This window comes from Ostrinia furnacalis, unplaced genomic scaffold (assembly GCF_004193835.3).
Source record: "Ostrinia furnacalis isolate ACB-3 unplaced genomic scaffold, ASM419383v2 OfSCF2432, whole genome shotgun sequence".
Classification (NCBI taxonomy): Eukaryota; Metazoa; Arthropoda; class Insecta; order Lepidoptera; family Crambidae; genus Ostrinia; species Ostrinia furnacalis.
In genome coordinates this window covers 65,323-84,293 of record NW_021132671.1, presented here as the reverse complement: position 1 = coordinate 84,293, position 18,971 = coordinate 65,323, and the positions used below count along the sequence as shown (strand labels likewise).

General features: G+C 39.9%; 1 protein-coding gene across 2 annotated transcripts; it reads left to right on the top strand.

The window, feature by feature from the left end:
• Positions 1–3,964: 3,964 nt before the first annotated feature.
• cd (peroxidasin homolog cardinal) lies at positions 3,965–17,636 on the top strand. 2 transcript variants are annotated; one of them, XM_028308563.1, is made up of 14 exons: positions 3,965–4,187; positions 6,209–6,369; positions 7,038–7,213; positions 7,403–7,640; positions 9,448–9,662; positions 9,917–10,087; positions 10,672–10,830; positions 11,246–11,464; positions 12,930–13,127; positions 13,353–13,489; positions 13,894–14,061; positions 14,310–14,551; positions 15,271–15,437; positions 16,897–17,636. In XM_028308563.1, the coding sequence occupies exons 2-14, from the start codon at positions 6,239–6,241 to the stop codon at positions 17,085–17,087; spliced, it is 2,412 nt and encodes an 803-aa protein (XP_028164364.1). In that variant the 5' UTR covers positions 3,965–4,187; positions 6,209–6,238; the 3' UTR covers positions 17,088–17,636. The 2 variants fall into 2 exon arrangements, with proteins under 2 accessions (XP_028164364.1, XP_028164365.1); XM_028308564.1 differs by lacking the exons at positions 3,965–4,187; positions 6,209–6,369 and adding an exon at positions 6,818–6,830.
• Positions 17,637–18,971: the final 1,335 nt, after the last annotated feature.

The following is an 18,971-nucleotide window of genomic DNA, read 5'->3' as shown; positions in this document are numbered from 1 at the left end:
TTCCAGCATGTCATTTATATACATAGTAAATGTAATTATCCTAGTTCCATTTACGGTAGACAGTTTTTACTTAAGTGTTATAGTTTTTTATAAAAATGTAATAATGGACAGCTTGACCTGGGGTGGGAGACATTAGCCTGGCATCGGGAGGAGACTTTACCCAGGGTAATCTGGTACTTTTATTGCAGATAATCATCCAAAATGCCTTTCCAATATAAAAAGGAACATCTAGAAATAGGAACCATTTAGATCTGTCAGTAATAAGAAATGCTATGGGTATGTAACATTGATAAAGGAAAATTAGAGGTGTTGCCCCAGTAGAAACTAGTTTATCCAGATCAACCAGTTTTAATAGAAAAAACGTTGCTGATTTTTTTCAAAACCTCAAAGAATTAAATTGTTACACATTTTCATTCAAGAAGATTAAATTTCTTTATAGTATTATAATTTTTAGTGATTATTTTGCTTATTTTTAAACCCGGGTAAAGGCTCCCTACTTGGGGGGTAAAGTCTCCCACCCAGGCGGGAGATATTAGCCAAATATCACTTTGGTTAAAATTGTTAATTACTCTTAAACTAATAATGATGTATTAAACTTTCTTAGAAGAAAATATAGCTAAATAATGTAGCTTAACATACAATTAATAAAAAATAGCGATTTGTAAGTATAGAAATATTTATGAGCATTTTAGTGGAAGGCGGGTAAACTCTCCCGGACTCCCCTACATGCTTGACTATGAACGAGTGCTGTAAGTGCCCACCAACCTAGGCAGTTTTGTATCAGAATTGGCTAAGGGCAGTATATCAAGGGCAGTAATCATGTCCTTATGATTTTTTCAAGTTATTTAAGATTTAGTAGATTCAAGGGGTTCGCGTATACATAGGGTCAGTTGCAAGCAACCGACTCAGTCTTCCCTTTACCCGACTGGTTGGGGGTGGACCAGAGTCGATAGCAACATGGAGCCTACATGGACCGATTTGCCCGTAGCTGCTGAAGCTTGCCTGGAAATGGTGAGATGTAAGTGCAAGAAGTAGTGCAGAAGCTGGTGCTGTCTAAAAAAACAACTTTAATGGTCACAGCCGTAGCTTTTGTGCTAAAAATAATCTCCCGTACTATGATTATCAATCCTCACTTTCTTCACACTTACCTTTCCGTTAAATCACTGGTACAATAGTATGTAGAAATAAGTGTTAATTAAAATAATAATAATCATTAGACGTTTAGACAAATACAAGTTCTTTATTTAGTGCTTTCTTCTTATGATATTTTCAACATTAAAATGTATTTAAGCTATTTCAACACATAGATAGTTCAAAATTAATTGAAGAAAAAATACAAATCATGGTAGATTGATGTGCCAGGAACTCTAAATAAATTCTAAAATAATAATCTTTACTTGCTTATGAATCAAATAGTATGAATTCATGGATAAAATAAATATTTTTTTCCGACGCGCAGTAAATTTCGCCCGTTGTGTCCTGAAGAAAAATTTTTTTTCACCTACTTTTTTCGAAAAAAGTACCATACAGTGATATATATTTATAATGCTGATAAATGTAGCTTTCAGGATATATTTTTTTTATTAGATTATCTCCAGTGGTTTAAAAGTAAACGACGTTTATTTAAAAAAAAACTTTTTGGCTTTTGTGAATTTTGCTCAATATTTCTATTTTTTTGTATGAAAAGGCAAAAAGTTTGTTCTAGAAATGAATTCGCCATCCTTTAATTATCTGAAAATGACACCACACTTGCCCTAATACCCATAGTTTTGAAGATATGGGCCTTAAAGTGAAGCGCGGCAGAAGGAAACTTGCCCCCCCTCCCCCTGCTACCACAGGGGGGGCTCCCGATGTCTACCGACGGAAATCTACTCAGGAGCACCCAAAGAACAACTGGTGCAAAAATGAGCCTTCTATACCAAAGTGGAGGGGTGTATAGTACAGTCCACTATGAAAATTAGCTGTAGTCTGTTTCAACTACCTATTTTAAAGATTTTTGTCACTTTCTAAGTTTTGAATTTTATGGAATTGGGAAAGAAGTACCGAGTTTGAAGCGTTCATGAGCAGACATTGCAGTTGAATATTCAAGTTCTGAATTTGATTATTGATGAATAATAAAATAAATCCTACTAGCTCGATTGATGGTTTCATTTAATTTATGTAAACCAGGTTACCTTTAATAATATTTTTTCGGTAATTTATGAAAATATCAAATTAGCCCGTAATCCTGAATCCTGATACATAAATTTAGCCTATTAATTTAACACATGTACGACTGTACTCAGTGTTGCACTATCAAATGCAATTGAGGCGCCTCTATGCCAGGGTTTTTATGTTCCTGGTCAGGCTATACCTACAGAAATTAATAAAGAAGCCTTTTTTACCTAATAATGTCTATTGATGACCTCTGACTTTTTCATTATCAGTATACTTGAGACAGTTTTATGACTCTACAAAAACATGCGACGAGATGTTAAAATGAAATATGACCGAAAATCACGAAGTATGTTTGTTACTTTTTCACGACTTTTCACGGTCAAACTTCTTAAGTATAGGCAGGCATAATTATGATACATGTAAGTAGGTACATGGAAAGGAAACTTCATCTTAGACTGAATAACAAGAATTTGGTAATTCGTCAGCATACAAGTCTATTTTGATCGTGTGTCGACTTTCTATGATAGAACAAAATCCACGCGATCGGAGCCGCGTGCCAGAAGAAAACTTCCTATAAAGTTTAAAGGTCAATACATCGATTAAGAGGCGGCTAGTGGATGCACATCATACTTTTACACAGATGTCTGATCTCTATGCATTTCATTAAAATTGTATTAATTGATATGGCTTGCATTATATTCTTTCTATTGTTCCTACTTCATTTTTTTTTGCTGTGCTATCCATAAATTATTTAGTAAAGTGATACTGTCGCATTAATTTGACTACTAGGTATAACTATAGTTCCTTACATGGAATGTGAATTAGAACCTCCATAATTTTAACATAATTAAATATTTATTTCGTTTTCGCAATGTGGCGTAACTTTAGTTAAACTGATAAAATATAACATAATACATATAATGGCCATAATAACGCTTAAAATATTCTCGATCAGGGAAAATCTTTCGTTCGTTGTTTATTGCTGTCTGATTTCTATATTTAGACAAAATTACCTCATTAGGTATTTAGAAAAACAGTAAACCACTTCAACATTATTTGAACTAAAACACTGTTGTGTACCTTTTCATCTTAATTAAATCAACTTTTGTCATAAAATTTTAAATCGCTCATTAACTATTTAATGGCACTGATGGACATGGGGCAAAGTGGACAGAGAACTTTTAATTTATTGTCCCGGAAGCTATCGTTTATCTTAAGAAATACCATGGAAAATATGATTTATAAATTGGTGATGGGCCTATTAATATTAAAATTAACTGTCAATTAATGAATACCTACTTACTAAATGCGTGCGCGGCATAATGGTTTGTTAGGGCAGGTCTTCTATTCCTAAATATACATTTTGAGTTATGTACTCATTGTAGTTGTAGATAGATACCTAACTAGTTAGTTTCTATTGAGTCGTCGCGACGACGCGTCGTATCTTGTATCGAATTAAATATCCCAAAATGGTCTTTGTTAGGTAACTAATAAGCTTTTAATTAAAGTTTTGCGCACATATGTGCCAATGGTTAACACTTAACAAAGTTCGTAACATATCCACTTTTGATTAACACACTATCGTCCACGTAAAAAGGCGGACATGGAAACTACCAACTAGACGAGTCTACTATCTCTATCACCACATAATAATGATGCACCAATATCTAGTGTCTAGTGGTGCTAGCTCTATAAAATTATTCCACTTCGCCCTCCCTGCCCTCTCCGCCTCTGAAGTCCGATCCGGTCGTACCCTCCGACCACGAGCAGTATTGAGCAGTCACGCGGATCGCGATTGTGTAGCGTGGTGTGGTGTGCTGTGTCAACACGAATGTTACAGTCCACCACCTCTTCAGTCACTTAGGAGACGCCGCCGGTACCACTAGTAACATTACAATAGATCAAAGTATCGAGATTTTGATCTTTAGGTCTGTGAAGTAAATAATAGTTTTTATAATGACAAAAGTTTAGATAAAGTTCTGTTTCTGTTTTGAAGTTGTGTGAAAAGTGCCGGTTCGGGAAAATATAAGGTATTTTTACGTTATTTTATTTAGTTTAATTAAACGATATGTGAAATGAAGTGATTTATTTACTCTCGGAATTTGCGCGGTAGTTTTCCTTTCAATTGATTATGTTATTTTAACAATTTAATTACTTAACACAATATTATCATTTTTAAAGATACTTTTTAGGTGATGAATGAGTATTGATAAGGAATTTTCATTTTGGTGAATTTTCATAGTGCATTAGTGCGATATGAAAAAATCTACATTCCAGCTAGTATTTTGCATTAATTTGGTGGGTCGTTGCCTCGCTAGTTGCTACCCGGTAAGATACCCGACTAGAAACAGTAAAGAACACTTTTTAAAATTTGTTTTTATTATTTTACGTAATTTAACCAGGGGGAAACACTTAAAAAAGACTACCTCAAGCTGCCCTAATCAGGAATCAATTAGCAAGGTTAGTTAATTAAGTACTTATTTAATAGTCTTTTAAGAATTATAAAAAACTTCGCCACGTGCTAAAGAGGCCATAAAATTAACATTATACCTACTTGACTCTATTTTGGGACCCATAATTTATCTGGAATTTAATTTAATCAACAAAAGTTGAGATACTTTACATCGTAGATACAACTTATGCTGATTTATTCGGTTTGTTATAGATGGTTGTCTTTAATAATGGAAAAAACTTGCCAAACAACCAAATGAAGGTTAAATTTATAGGAATACCTACTCGTATATCAATGAACGCGATTAATCTTTCACACAAAAACAATTCGGACTGACATAATAAATTATGAAATAGGCCCTACTCCGCCAAACTGGTTTTCTTAAATCCGTCTCTTTAAACGTACAGAACGAGTAACAAGAGCGCAAGATACATCGAAATCGATTTTCAGAATACACACCGCGGCACCGGTTTTATTTTCGTCTACAATCTAAATGCTTTAAGGCTGTTGGTAAGCAACTTGATTTAGGGATCACATATATCTTTAAAGTTTCATATAGATGCTGAAACTACATAGGACATCTGTAACAGCGAGATCGCCATTTCTTTTTGGCTCTACCAAAGAGAGCTTTGACTGAAAATTTCACAAGTTAAATATCTACTTTGATACTCGTAAGTAGAGGCTTAGGCTAACCATGCAGTTCTTATTAAGTTAAAGCTCTGTAAACTAAATAGGCTCTACCAGACCGTAAGTTCCGCTAACAGAGCTTTGAGTTAAAATTTCATTAGGCTAACCATGCGGTTCATAAATAAGACCTTAGTAACTAAGGCCCGGTTAATGTCCTCTGTTGGCGGCGGTTTCTCAGTTATAATAACATAACAACTTCCGTAATATTGCGCAATAGGTATATGAGACCAACCGCCTAAATCGTATTTGAACGCGATGAAAAACGCACTCGGAAAAAACTCTCTAACTAGTCTAAAACCTCACGTATAAAAAATAACCGACTAAATACTTGAGTGACGACACACGCGAAAGGTTCCGTAAATATCGTACAAGGTGGAAGATTGTAATTTTTCTCAACTCAATATTTTCGTTTCCTTTTCATCATTCTTTTGAATAGAAGTCCTGACATATTATGGTTTATAAAACCGCCCGTTAACAGCGGAGATTAACCAATAGATGTTCCTGGCAGTTTGGCACTTTGATTTATTCCCACCTCTCATTCTTACCGCTGCAACTCCAGCCAGCCTAGCCAGGATCTACAGCTGGACGGCCAATAAAAACCCAACCCGTCAAGATCAAGTTTGTCCCGGGGGAAAGTTTAACTGTCATTGGACCCGCAACGAAATTAATCTGAAGAACAAGAGGAGTTAGAAGTAATGATGATTCAAAAGTAATACCCCTTTGCTCTTGCTTTGCTTTGCGGGGCACATAGATCGGTACTCCTGCAACTAGGTGGACCCACGATCTGGTCGTGCACTCGCGGGAAGTGCCTAGATACGGGCGGCGCAGGACCGGTCTTTGTGAAAATCCTTGGGGGAGGCCTTTGTCAAACAGTGGACGTATTTCGCCTGAAACGAACGAACCCCTTTGCAGTCTGCCAGAAGCTCTCGCCAGCAAGTCACCATGCAGCGGGCAGGCAGCAGCGCGGAGCGGACGCCGCTCATGCAGCCCACGTATATGTTTGAGTCCAGCGTCACGCGCAGCTACGAGCGGCGCCTGCGCCACTTCCAGTGCGCCATCTGCGTTGCCATCATGTAAGTATGCCCAGAATTATGCCAAAGTATATTAGTAGTAAATACATTATGCCAATGAAAGGTGGACCGACGACCTGATAAAGGTAGCAGGAAGGCGCTTAGGAGGGCTGTCGCCGGTGGTGTCGCGGAAGTCTAAGGTTACACTCAGGCGATGACGGAACGCCGCGGAGGTTTTAGTGGGTATACCCCGTCCTTTTCAGGACAGAGGCCGGGAGTACCACACACCACCCTGTCCCCCGGCAGTGGTGACGGTGCAAAGCATAGGACGTACTGTGTATCCTGTGGCTGAAATGATGATGATGATGATGATGATGATGATGAATGAAAGGGATCCCGTAACATGACCAGAGCTTAATGATGACGGCTTTTTTCCCTGAATACCACGTAAACGCAGAAAGATTTTGCAGACTTTTATAACCATGTACGAGTAGCACCATGAGCTCCATCTGCGTTGCCATCATGTAAGTAACATGTTAGAGCTTAATGATGACGCTTAATAGCCTACTTCTGTGAATGTCACGTTGTCAGAGGAAGAGGGACCTTTCATTAAACATTGTATTGCACCAGATCTTTGGTGACTCTACATTTCAATGATCGTAATTTTATCTAGAAGCTTTTCTAGAATTTTTTCTCGATTTCTTATCTTTTACTTAAATCTTTTTCCTCAGAGCAACCCTCGGGATCGCCCTGCTCGTAACAGTCTCCTACAACCTGAGCGAGGACCTAGAAGATGACGACAACAGCACCACCACAACAGTTCCAGAAACAGTGATCCCCGTAGGCAATCTTACGGCGATGCCGCCGTATCTCGCACCCTTGCTGCAGATGAAGTGGCCCTTGGAAGGTAACATTAAAATTCATGGTCGTGGCCATTTCAGCGATAAGATTATTTCATAACTAAATGTTCAGCACTTCAGCTCGCCAGCACTTGATTAAGTGCTGGCGAGTTCTTAAATGGGAACTCTTCAAAGATTTTTGAAGAGTTCCCATTTAAGAACTCCAGATCCATAATCTCCACATATGATGAATTCAGGTCGTGATCCCCCCGAATGGGCAGGGGATCCCCCGTCCGCTGACGACATCAGCACAGCTGTCGAGCACGGGAACACAGCCCTCAGGGAAAGGAGGGCTTTGGAGAGCAACAGAAGACCTCTAGACCAGGACACACCAGCGAATAGAGCTCAGAGGGCAGCTGCCACTTCTGCGGCTGTGAAGCCTTTGGCTGATGCAGCTTATGCTGCAGAGCAAGCTACACGAGCGCTCCTCAATGGGTAAGTTGCTTAATTTGTTAAGACCACAACTTAATCAGAAGCACAAGTGCACAACTATAGCAAACGATGCTTTGGACACAACAACTAATGAATAAGATGTGAATTGACTTTTAAGTTTTACGAATCTTTTTCTAAAATAAATTCTTCCTTCTTACACGCAATCCTTAAAGCAATCGGCCGTAAGTATTAACTCTGTTGATGTGAAACATAACACAACTTTACAATATTTAAAAGTGCCTGAAGCTTTCTCTCGTCGTCTAGTTTTTTATTCCAAACCACAAAATACTCGTAACTACCTAGATCATAATGTATTGCAGCGTATGCAATCTAACGGTTGCGGTTAACCTATTAGTTCATTAGGGAACACTGGCCGACTTTCCGGCGATTAGATCAATTGGCTGCATCTTAGGCCTACAGTTAATAAATTATACAATGCTCTAATACCAGTTACTTGAGCTAGATAGCTGTGACTGACAAACGAGATGACAGACTCTATTCTTTGAAAATTATGTTAAATTAAAAATAAATGTAATAGACCTCAATTAATTTTATTCACCCTAAAGAACTTCACGATTCACTTTAAGTCTACAAGCTTGTATGCCTTCCTAAAGTATGTCTAGCGGAACTTTTTGAAGGAAATTTACAAATTACAACACCCCCGTTCCAATAGTACTTACCTATCTAACATTAATTTGAATCTTATTGCTTTGATCTTAGAATTCATCCACAATTTATTGGAACATGACACCCTAGACTAAACCGCGACACCGGACACTCGTCTGGCTTCGCTCGCCTCAAGCGGGGATAAGTTACCCAATTGACCAAAATGTGGCGATACGAAATAGCTGAAGAGCTATTATTTTACACTGGCTCCAGCGGTTCATGATAGTAACAGATCTAGAAATAATATAAAGATAAGTAGAAGTATATTTTACAAGATCCAATGATTTGATTAGGACTGAAGACGAATGTTTGGACATCGATTTCTCTTTCCCCGTCATCATCCGAATGATAAAAGACTCATCACGATAATGATGATGATCGAGCAGAAATTATAATGCTAACGAAAAAGATAACTTGACATTTGCCTGATATAGATAGACCCAAAACTGGGAGAGAACATCTTAACCGAATTCAAATGAGTTGACACCTTCGATTTTTTTAAAGAGTATTAGTAATTTGGTAGAACAGATACCTAATAAATGTGGCGTACGGGGGAAACATCACTTTTACTTAGTCCAGTCCAGTTGGCTAAGCCGCACCACGGAAGCTATCGGATTTCCCGATCGATACAAATGAAACGTAACTCGACATGGGACCAATCTTCCGGAACATTAATTGGTAGGTACTAGCGATGATATTGATTACAACAGCAATCAATCGCCGGAATATTTTAATGATGCTGTCAATTAAAGTTCGCGCATTGTATTTCACAATATTTTGCAAAGGATTGGAAGAAGGCATCACCTATTTATTAGGTATGTTCACGAATTTGGTGAACATAAAATTGAGTTGGTAAGCATTCTTGAAAAACTTTCTTTGAAAACTAACTAAAATCACTTTATGGAAATGACATTTTCATATTTGGTTAGGGATTTGCAAGTTGAATGAGCTGAATCAATCAGTTTGTCGGATGACTCTACTTAAATCTTTCCGTGGTTCTGAGGGTGTAAGTCGTTGGCTGTATCACATGTCTAAGTCTACAGTAGCTAAAGTTGCTTCAGGATCAGGGCTATCTCACAATTCTTAAGATAAATTAAATAAGTAAGGTACCTTTTCAAAATTAAGAATTAGGTATGTGTTTCAGAACCGACAGCTCCCGTCGCGCAGGCGGAGCAGGGCTGGGTCCTCCCACCAACGGTTCATTCTCGGAGCCCCGCTACTGCCTGCAGGACGCCGGCCCCTGCCCGCCTGACCGTTACCGCAGTCTCGATGGCAGCTGCAACAATCTGCAACACCCTTACCGGTGGGGGGTGTCCAACACGCCTTTCAGGAGGGTCCTACCGGCGGATTATGGAGATGGTAAGTTACCACGACCAATGGCTCGTTCTCCCCCTCGCTACTGCATCAACCACCACTCTTGTGGCGGAGTTTTGGGCTGACAATGTGTAGGTTTGTTGTCGACACGAAAAGAAGAAGACTGCATCAAAAGGATTACAATTACGTCTTGAATAAGTACTTCAGAAAAGGCCACCAGCACCAAGGAAATAGCACATTTTCGAATCTGTTCATTACCATTTCTTTAACTTAATATCTTCATCTTTTGTTTTCTCCAGGAATCAGCTCTCCCCGCACTGGTACAGACGGCGCGAGCCTGCCCAGCGCGCGTGACGTCAGCGTGACGGTGCACCGGCCCAGCTACGCTCACGATACCACCTTCACTGTGATGCTGGCGGTATGGGGGCAGTTCGTGGACCATGACATCACTGCCACTGCTCTGAGCAAAGGTAAGGTAACAGTGCCATTGTCAACAGGCCCGGATAATATTTTTATCACTACCTAACTGCTATGTGACGGTGCGCCGGCCCGCCCAGCTACGTTCACGACACCACCTTCACCGTCATGCTGGCCGTATGGGGGCAGTTCATTGACCACGAAATCACTGCCACAGCTCTGAGTAAAGGTGAGGAGATAACGTCATTTAAGAAAAGCTCAGACACGGGCATATTATCTCCTTCACCGTCGTGGGTATTATAAAACACAATTTTACTGCTACTGATTTGACCAAAGGTATAGCCAGCGTAATTTCTAACACGTATACATACAGGTACTTAGTTCGTGGGCCATGCCATGATATTGGCCATGTAATGATAAGAGAGTTTGTTTCATTGGTGTATTGACACTAGTGGATCTTTCGTCTCGTTTCCTACTTACTCTGAGATTAAAGCTGGAGAAGTTGACAATCAAAATCATGTCATTTACCTTCTGAACCACATGGATATAAACTGCTATTATCAGCTTATCTATGCATCACCCACATAATCACTTACCATGTACCCATTATGAACACCCATTCTTCCTTACATTGCAGGAGCAAACAGCAGCTCCCTGTCATGCTGCGATGAGAGCCAGGAGCCGCACCCCGAGTGCTTCCCGGTGCAGCTGGGCGCGCAGGACCCCTTCTACGAGGAGTACAACCTGACCTGCATGGAGTTTGTGAGGTCTGCACCTGCGCCCACCTGCCACTTCGGTAAGGACTTGAGACTAGATAGGGAGCTAGACGTAGAACAGAGTGAAGCGTCCAGTTCGTTCGTTTCACTCTGTTCTACGTCTAGAAGCGTCCAGTTACTTTAAAATAACCGCTCACTGGCTCCATCTGTGACCCTGTCATCCCCCCCTATGTCGTGCGATTTTAACTCAAAAGAAAGCTAAAGAAGTAAGTTAAAGGCAAATACTGCACTAAAAAGCAAACGCCTTGTAGTTAATCTAATGCAATTTCACGCCCAGACACGTGCTATTGCAAAATATCAGTAAAGTTCGCCTCCCCCTTCACCCTGATCTTGACTTTCCAGTTGCTATCAGATGAGAGACAGGCTTCCTCATTGTGGGTAAAAAATAATCCATTACCAAGTAGCTTCCATAAAATCCGACGTCATTATTTCCAGGGCCCCGTGAGCAGATGAACCAAGCGACAGCCTTTATTGACGGCTCCACCGTGTACGGTTACGGGCCGTCCAGAGCCACACAGCTGCGGGCCCTGACGGCTGGACGGCTGAGGATGCTACGCGACGGAGACCGCGACCTGCTGCCGCAAGCCACCGACCCCAAGGATCCCTGCAACACCCAGCAGATGACTGCGGAGGGCAGATACTGCTTTGAGACCGGTTAGTGCAAATGTTTTTTGCAATTTAGTGAAATGTTAGTCTGTCGAGGCGCGGATGCTTTGAAAATTAAGTTGCAGCAAATACCAATCTATTATGTCCCTATAGCCGATCATCAATAGCTTCTCAAATTAACTTGACTTTTCGTAGGCTTCTGATGATCTTGGCTTTACAAGAATCCGTCAATGAGGAGAACGAGTCTAAACAGTAGTACATTACCTGTGTAGCACCACATTTTCCCAAGTTTACTTGCATTCTTTGTGAACTCACGTTTCAGACAAAATACACTGGTCATCACAAAAATCGGCCCACCTACGTTTTACAGGAAAACTCGTTTCTACTGACACAATCATGGTGCCCCAACAATATTGGTGTCATTTGAAAGCCCAATAAATATCCTTAAAGAAAATCACATTTAATTTCCTAATAAACGATTAACATCCCAACTAATATTATAAATGCGAAAGTAACTCTGTCTGTCTGTCTGTCTGTCTGTCTGTTACGCTTTCCCGCTTAAACCTCGCAACCGATTTTGATGAAATTTGGCATAGAGATAGTTTGAGTCCCGGGAAAGAACATAGGATAGTTTTTATCCCGGTTTTTGAAACAGGGACGCGCGCGATAAAGTTTTTCTGTGACAGACAAAATTCCACGCGGGCGAAGCCGCGGGCGGAAAGCTAGTAATACAATAAATGTGACTTGAAAAACTTGAAAAAAGACCTCACTTTGGGCTCACCTCTGGGATCAATTAGACCAATTTTTATGGTTATAATACCAAATAATGATCTCACGTGTCCTCTTTAACAGATGGATAGCGATTAATCCCAACTTAACAGTTTTATAGCCATAAAAGTTGGCTCAAGCGTAACTACCTATTTTGAAGAAGTGACTCTGGATTCTTCTACAGACACATTTTTGGGGTAAAAACCTTTCCTTTAATGAAATTATTACCATTTAAAAGCCTAGTTCTAAACTTCATTTCATTAAAGGAAAGGTTTTTACCTCGAAAATGTGTCTGTAGAAGAATCCAGAGTCACTTCTTCAAAAAATAGGTAGTTACGCTTACGCAACTTTTATGGCTATAAAACTGTTAAGTTGGGATTAATCGCTAACTATCCATCTGTTAAAGAGGACACGTGAGATCATTATTTGGTATTATAACCATAAAAATTGGTCTAATTGATCCCAGAGGTGAGCCCAAAGTGAGGTCTTTTTTCAAGTTTTTCAAGTCACATTTATTGTATATGTTAATCGTTTATTAGGAAATTAAATGTGATTTTCTTTAAGGATATTTATTGGGCTTTCAAATGACACCAATATTGTTGGGGCACCATGATTGTGTCAGTAGAAACGAGTTTTCCTGTAAAACGTAGGTGGGCCGATTTTTGTGATGACCAGTGTAGTTAACGCACAGTCTTTTTAGCTCAATCATCTAATTTGCTCAAAAAAATAACTGGTTTTTTATCAGGTGACGACCGAGCCAACGAAAACCTCCACCTCACCACGATGCACCTGATCTGGGCGCGGCAGCACAACCGGCTGGCAGCCATCTTGAAGAAGCTCAACCCGCACTGGGACGACGAGAGACTGTACCAAGAGGCTAGGAGAGTGGTGGGCGCGCAGATGCAGCATATCACGTATTCAGAGTTCTTGCCTTCCATTTTAGGTAAGTTTTTTATGCATAACAAGGCAGGTATATGACCGCAATAGCACTTGGTGTTAAGTGGGCAACTAGGATGGTACATATCTGCCCTGTAAGTGCCTATTCACTCTCGCCTTTAAAAGGCCCGGAACCTTGTTCACGCCACCAAACACAAAAAATAGAAGGATTGTAGACTCTCCAAAAACCTTATTCGTTTTAAATACTTTAAGAGTTTCTTCTTTTTGACAGGAAAAGACGTGATGTGGGCATTGAACCTGACTCTCTTGGAAGAGGGATTCTCTGAAGCATACGACCCTTCAGTGGAACCCACTGTCGCTAACCACTTCTCCGCAGCTGCCTTCAGATTTGCACATACCCTTCTACCTGTAAGTTTACTGGTTTTTGTCATTTAAGCAAGAAAAGTAGAGCCACTAGCAGCGAAGCCAGAAAGGTGCGCTTTTATAATAAAGCGGCAAAATACTTTAGAATTTAATAGTTTCTGAATCGCTTAGCACCTTAGCATCTATGAAAGTCAATCTAGCGTTCGAGCAGTGGCGTATTCCAATTATCAAGGTTACGCTCAATTGCCTCAATTTCAAAAGCTGAGCATATCGAAAGAGTTTCCACTATTAATGTCTAGCTTAACTTTCCCCCGGGAAAAACTTGACCTTCACTGGTTGGGTTTTTATTGGCGATCAAGCTGTATATCCTGGCTACACAGGAGTTGCAGTGGTGCGAAAGAGAGGAGGAAATAGATCCGTATCTTAATGTCTCCTAATTCATTTTCCAGGGTCTGATCCACAACGTGGACGCGAGCACAGGCACGATAAACTACGTGCAGCTTCACGAGATGCTATTCAACCCTTACGCGCTGTACTCTCTTCGGGGCCCCAACAAGGCAGTCCGCTCGGCCCTCAACACGCCTGTTCATACCGTCGACCCGCATGTAACTGCCGAGGTATGTAAGCTTAGCTTTATTCTGGTGACCAGTACCAAACGTCAGTAAATTAAAACTCACTTGCATCAAAAGGGACCAGAAGGTTGAGTATCGAATTTTGTCGAATACGCAAACGATTCGAAGACGAAAGTTGTTCATGCTAGAGGTACTGCTCGCATCCTAATCCTACGTTATCAGATTCAATAGAAGGCAAGGCAATGGACAAATAGTATTCTTACTAAAATTTAACCCTCTTGTTTCGTTTACAGCTTAGCAACCATCTCTTTGAGCGTCCAACAACTACCCTCAACACAAACTCATCCGTCCCTAAGAAGCCAGGACCTTGCGGTCTCGACCTGGTCTCCCTGAACATCCAAAGGGGACGGGATCACGGACTGCCCGGGTACCCAGAGTGGAGGGAGCACTGTGGACTGTCCAGACCGAAGAACTTTGAGGACTTGGGGAAAATGTTCGATGACCTCTCGCTGAGCAGGATATGCAAGATTTATAAGTGAGTGTTTCCTTTATTTGTTCAAGATCAAACACAAACCAGATAGGGTAAACTAATAATGCAGGGGTGAATCTAATTGAACAGACCAGATTAGACTTTCTTGACTTAGGTATGTTTGATTTCTGTGACAACAAACTGTTAAAGTAGGATTTTTTATTGGTGTGAACTATAACTCGATGAAACGTGACTTGGTTCACACTGGTATTGTATTGTGTTGTGACGTACTCGTACCTACACAAGGTTAATGTCTAATTTAGCAGTGCATTGACGTGGGCTACATTGGTCACATGATGATAAAAATTCGACGATGATTTTTTCTGAGAAAGCGGAATATTATCGTCTTTATCATCATTAAATGTTTCTAATGCAGGACAGGAGTACGACCCCTAATTTACCAGAAGAAAAGGATGGATTTGGCCTAAATTCCCCACGATGGCGTATTTGGGAGGCTTGATGTTTAAATTTTCTCCGCTTAGTTGCCTTTTTTGATATCCACAGAAAAAGTATAAGAGGTTCACGGAATTTCGATATCCACGGAAATTGTTGAACGATGGTGACACCGCCCTGTCAATGAGTTTGGTGAGATAGTGGTCAAGTTAAGCGCTCCTGGCAGCCATGAGATCACATCGTCGTTCTGGTAGTTCTGGTATGGACGGGAGGTTCGCTGGGAGGTGTAGGGGACATCTCATAGACATGTCATCTTTTCCTTTGTTCTCTAGCAACGTGGACGACATAGACCTGTACACGGGGGCGTTGGCCGAGGACCCGCGCGGGCGACTACTGGGGCCCACGCTCAGCTGCTTGCTGGCCGACCAATTCCTGCGGCTCAAGGTCGGCGACCGCTTCTGGTACGAGACCAGCGATCGGGTCGTCGGGTTCTCGATTGGTAAGTTGGTATGATGCTATAACAGGGGGTTTCACCGGTTCACTTGAAGATGATCTGTCTTGTAACGCTATCTGACAAATGAAGGTTGCTGATTTACCTATCGGTGGTCTAATCGGTGGTCAGATAGGTATAAAAAAAGGTTGTAGTTTAATCTGACGTGTGAGTTTCTAATATGACTTCTAACTTCATGAGTTAGTGGTAAAACTAGCTCTACTTAAGTGTAGCGCTGCAACTTCAACTGAAATACTTTTGCAGTCTAATCATAGTACATAGCACATCGGCTAAAATAACGGTAACGTCATGACTAGACATCGGATTATATGCATTTGCATTATTGCATATGCAAACGCATATAATGCTTTTTTTATAGCGTTATTGCATATTTTGGTACTTTTTCATTGACAGTGCTTATTTTAGTATTTATACGTGTTAGACGTGTTGTACTTCGCCGCCGTCCCCACGCCAAACATCAACACATCGCCCTCGCACGCACTGCGAGCGATCCGTACTAGTGTTGCCAGTCGGGTCTTGTCAGAAATGACCAGAAATATAAAAAAATGTAACCTTTTTGAATAAAAAGTAACCNGTTGTACTTCGCCGCCGTCCCCACGCCAAACATCAACACATCGCCCTCGCACGCACTGCGAGCGATCCGTACTAGTGTTGCCAGTCGGGTCTTGTCAGAAATGACCAGAAATATAAAAAAATGTAACCTTTTTGAATAAAAAGTAACCTTCATACGGGGGGGGGGGGGGCTAAACATCAAATGAATGACCATTCCATGAAGACCTAAAAGTGACCGGTCGTATAAAAACGTTTCCTGGATTTGCGTTTTATTATCGAAAAACATTCGCTAAAATTATTTTTTTTTAACAAACAATAAATCACATTCATGTTTAAATGCAGTTTATGACATAATTTTTAAATTGTCACTATTAATATTTTTTACTATATTTATATTGTCACAAGAATTAATATATTTATATTGTCACAAGAATTACAACCAATAAGTACCTATATAATTAATTAATTATGTATTGTGAAAATAAAGTTAATTCTAATAATGTTTTTTTGATTGTGCATATTTTGTGCATATTTCGCCCTTTTTTAGTGCATATTTGCATGCATATTTTGGCATTTTGATAGTGCATATAATCCGATGTCTAGTCATGACCTTTACAATAATGCTGAATAATGTGTAAAACTCTTTCCGCGACAACACATTCAGCAACAACAGCAAGCGAGCGCGTCATTTCCTATGAAGCATGAACTAATTAAAAACTTTACCATAATTTTAAGAGCAAACATAAAGTACTAGGTCTATTTTTCTAAAATTAAATGGTTCTTCTTCTTCTTCTGTGCCTTTTCCCATTTCATTAGGTCCTCTTCATTCTAAGGCACCAAGACAGTTTGTCTTGAAAGTTAAATGATTCTACTTACTGTGATATTGTCCTTCCAGAGCAACTAACAGAGATCCGCAAGACCACGCTAGCAGGCGTGATCTGCGCCAACGAGGAGTTACTGGATCAGGCACAGCCGAGGGTTATGGAGGCGGTCAGCGCCACCAACCCACTAGTGGACTGCCGGGAACTACCGCAACCTTCCTTCGCGCCGTGGAAGGAGTACGCGCCCTTGAAGAAGAAGACTTAAGGATAGAGAAGCTGCTCGGAACAAACATTGTGACTAACTGAAGAAAGTCCTAGGTTTTAATCGATTATGAGCAAGCACTAGGAGCACTGGTCCGAATGAGGAATACCTAACTCTGACCTAAGTAACTTGTCAAGATTTAAGTAAGCTGAAAATCCACATTGATCGCGCTTCAAGATGGGCTCTCTACCTGCAGTTTATTTACTGATGTATGGATAAATAGATACCTCTATCAGATACCGAGCGATGTCGAAATGTGAGACAATACAAAGTTACCTGATTACTTATCCTTTCCCTAACCCTTCTGCCAACTAGTTCCTTCATAGTAAGTAAAATCAGTAAAATTGACAAAATGCTGCTGAATTTTACTGTAAATAAAAACAATCCAATTAATGATAGTATGAATGACGACAAATTAATTATAATGCGTGTCTGTTTGTTTATGTTATTAATTTATTGCATTTAAATATCTAAACTTCTATAATAAGTACCATAATCTACCCTTCTATTCTCTATTATCAAATGTACCTAACTATTTCTTTAAATAAGTTTAATTTATTAGTTTAATATGAGACATTATAATATGTAAATCTAAACGTAGCTATCCTGCCTACATCCTCATAAGTAGCCATAATTAGAATAATTTAGCATTAATTTTATAGACAGGACAGGACAATAATGATCATTACCTATAAACAAATACTACCTACCTACCTGACGGTAGTCGTTTCTATAAAGTATTGTGTATGAGGTATGAGCTAATTTTTTTACTTTGATAACATAAGCATAATAATATAATTCGTCTTTTCATGACATTAGTGATGAATTAAAGTGTTATTATTAATTCATAGTTTATTTATTTTACCGTAAAAATATGATACGGCACTTCAGTCTAATATTTTTTTACTGTTCTATCCTCTTAACGATGAAGTTTTTGCCTCTTCGCTTGCATCTCACCTGATAGAAAGTGATGATCAGGTCGACGAAGGTGGAAGCCAGCTCCACGATTATAGCAGAAGTGGCTAATGTTTGTGAACCTAAACAAGGTTCAAAATATGCCTAACAAGGGTTAAATAACCAGCCATGTAACTATGACCATGAACTTGAATTTTCTTAGGATAAGTTTACAATCTGGAAGAATAATAATATTGGCAAGGCAATGATGTATGTGCCTCCTACCTATCTAGCTCACAACAGTCCAGTTAAACCAGCTGGCTGACTCATGCCTTAGTAGCATCATAATTTGGCTAGTAGGCGTCTGGCCTTGCTCGTACGACATTTTAGCCACAAATCTCTATTCACATGCTGTTAAAGCTCGTATTTTCGACCTTATGGTCTAGGAGTTACAACCAAAACATTGATCAGATAAGTTGGTTAAACGCATAATAAGGATCTATAGCTTATGTCAGTTGTTGGCGTCCTATGCAAAGGATCTCTCTTCCGTGTTTATAACGAGTAGGTATTTAAGTAGGTACATACATACATACCTAGTAACCTAGATAGTGTCATTACAGGTAGGCAAACAATTGATTTTTTGTTTACGCGATGCAGGCGCGCAACTTCGAGCGATTGGAAATGAGGTTATCAGTTTGATAGTCAAATTCTCTGATTATTTAAGTAGGTGTTGCCAAAAACATTACAACAAAAAAACGTTAGCCGTAGCCGTAGGTATTTAGGTGTGTATTTTTATTGGGATAATAAATTCAGAAAGTAGATAGGTAAGTAGGTAATCGTCGCTCAAAATTAAAAATGAGTTTTCCAAGTCAAATAACATTTTGGACACCGCAAAATTCGGTGGTCACTCGCAAAGATGCAACCAAGGACTCCAAGGAGATTAAGGCCATACCTAACCACCGAGGTGAAAATGCTTTCCTAAGAACACTACTC

Bases quoted from the DNA above. Each gene is read 5' to 3' on its own strand.
- cd (XM_028308563.1), top strand. From the start codon at position 6,239: ATGCAGCGGGCAGGCAGCAGCGCGGAGCGGACGCCGCTCATGCAGCCC. The intron at 7,214-7,402 runs GTAACATTAAAA...TGATGAATTCAG, and splicing joins GATGAAGTGGCCCTTGGAAG to GTCGTGATCCCCCCGAATGG. The intron at 13,128-13,352 runs GTAAGTTTTTTA...TCTTTTTGACAG, and splicing joins GTTCTTGCCTTCCATTTTAG to GAAAAGACGTGATGTGGGCA.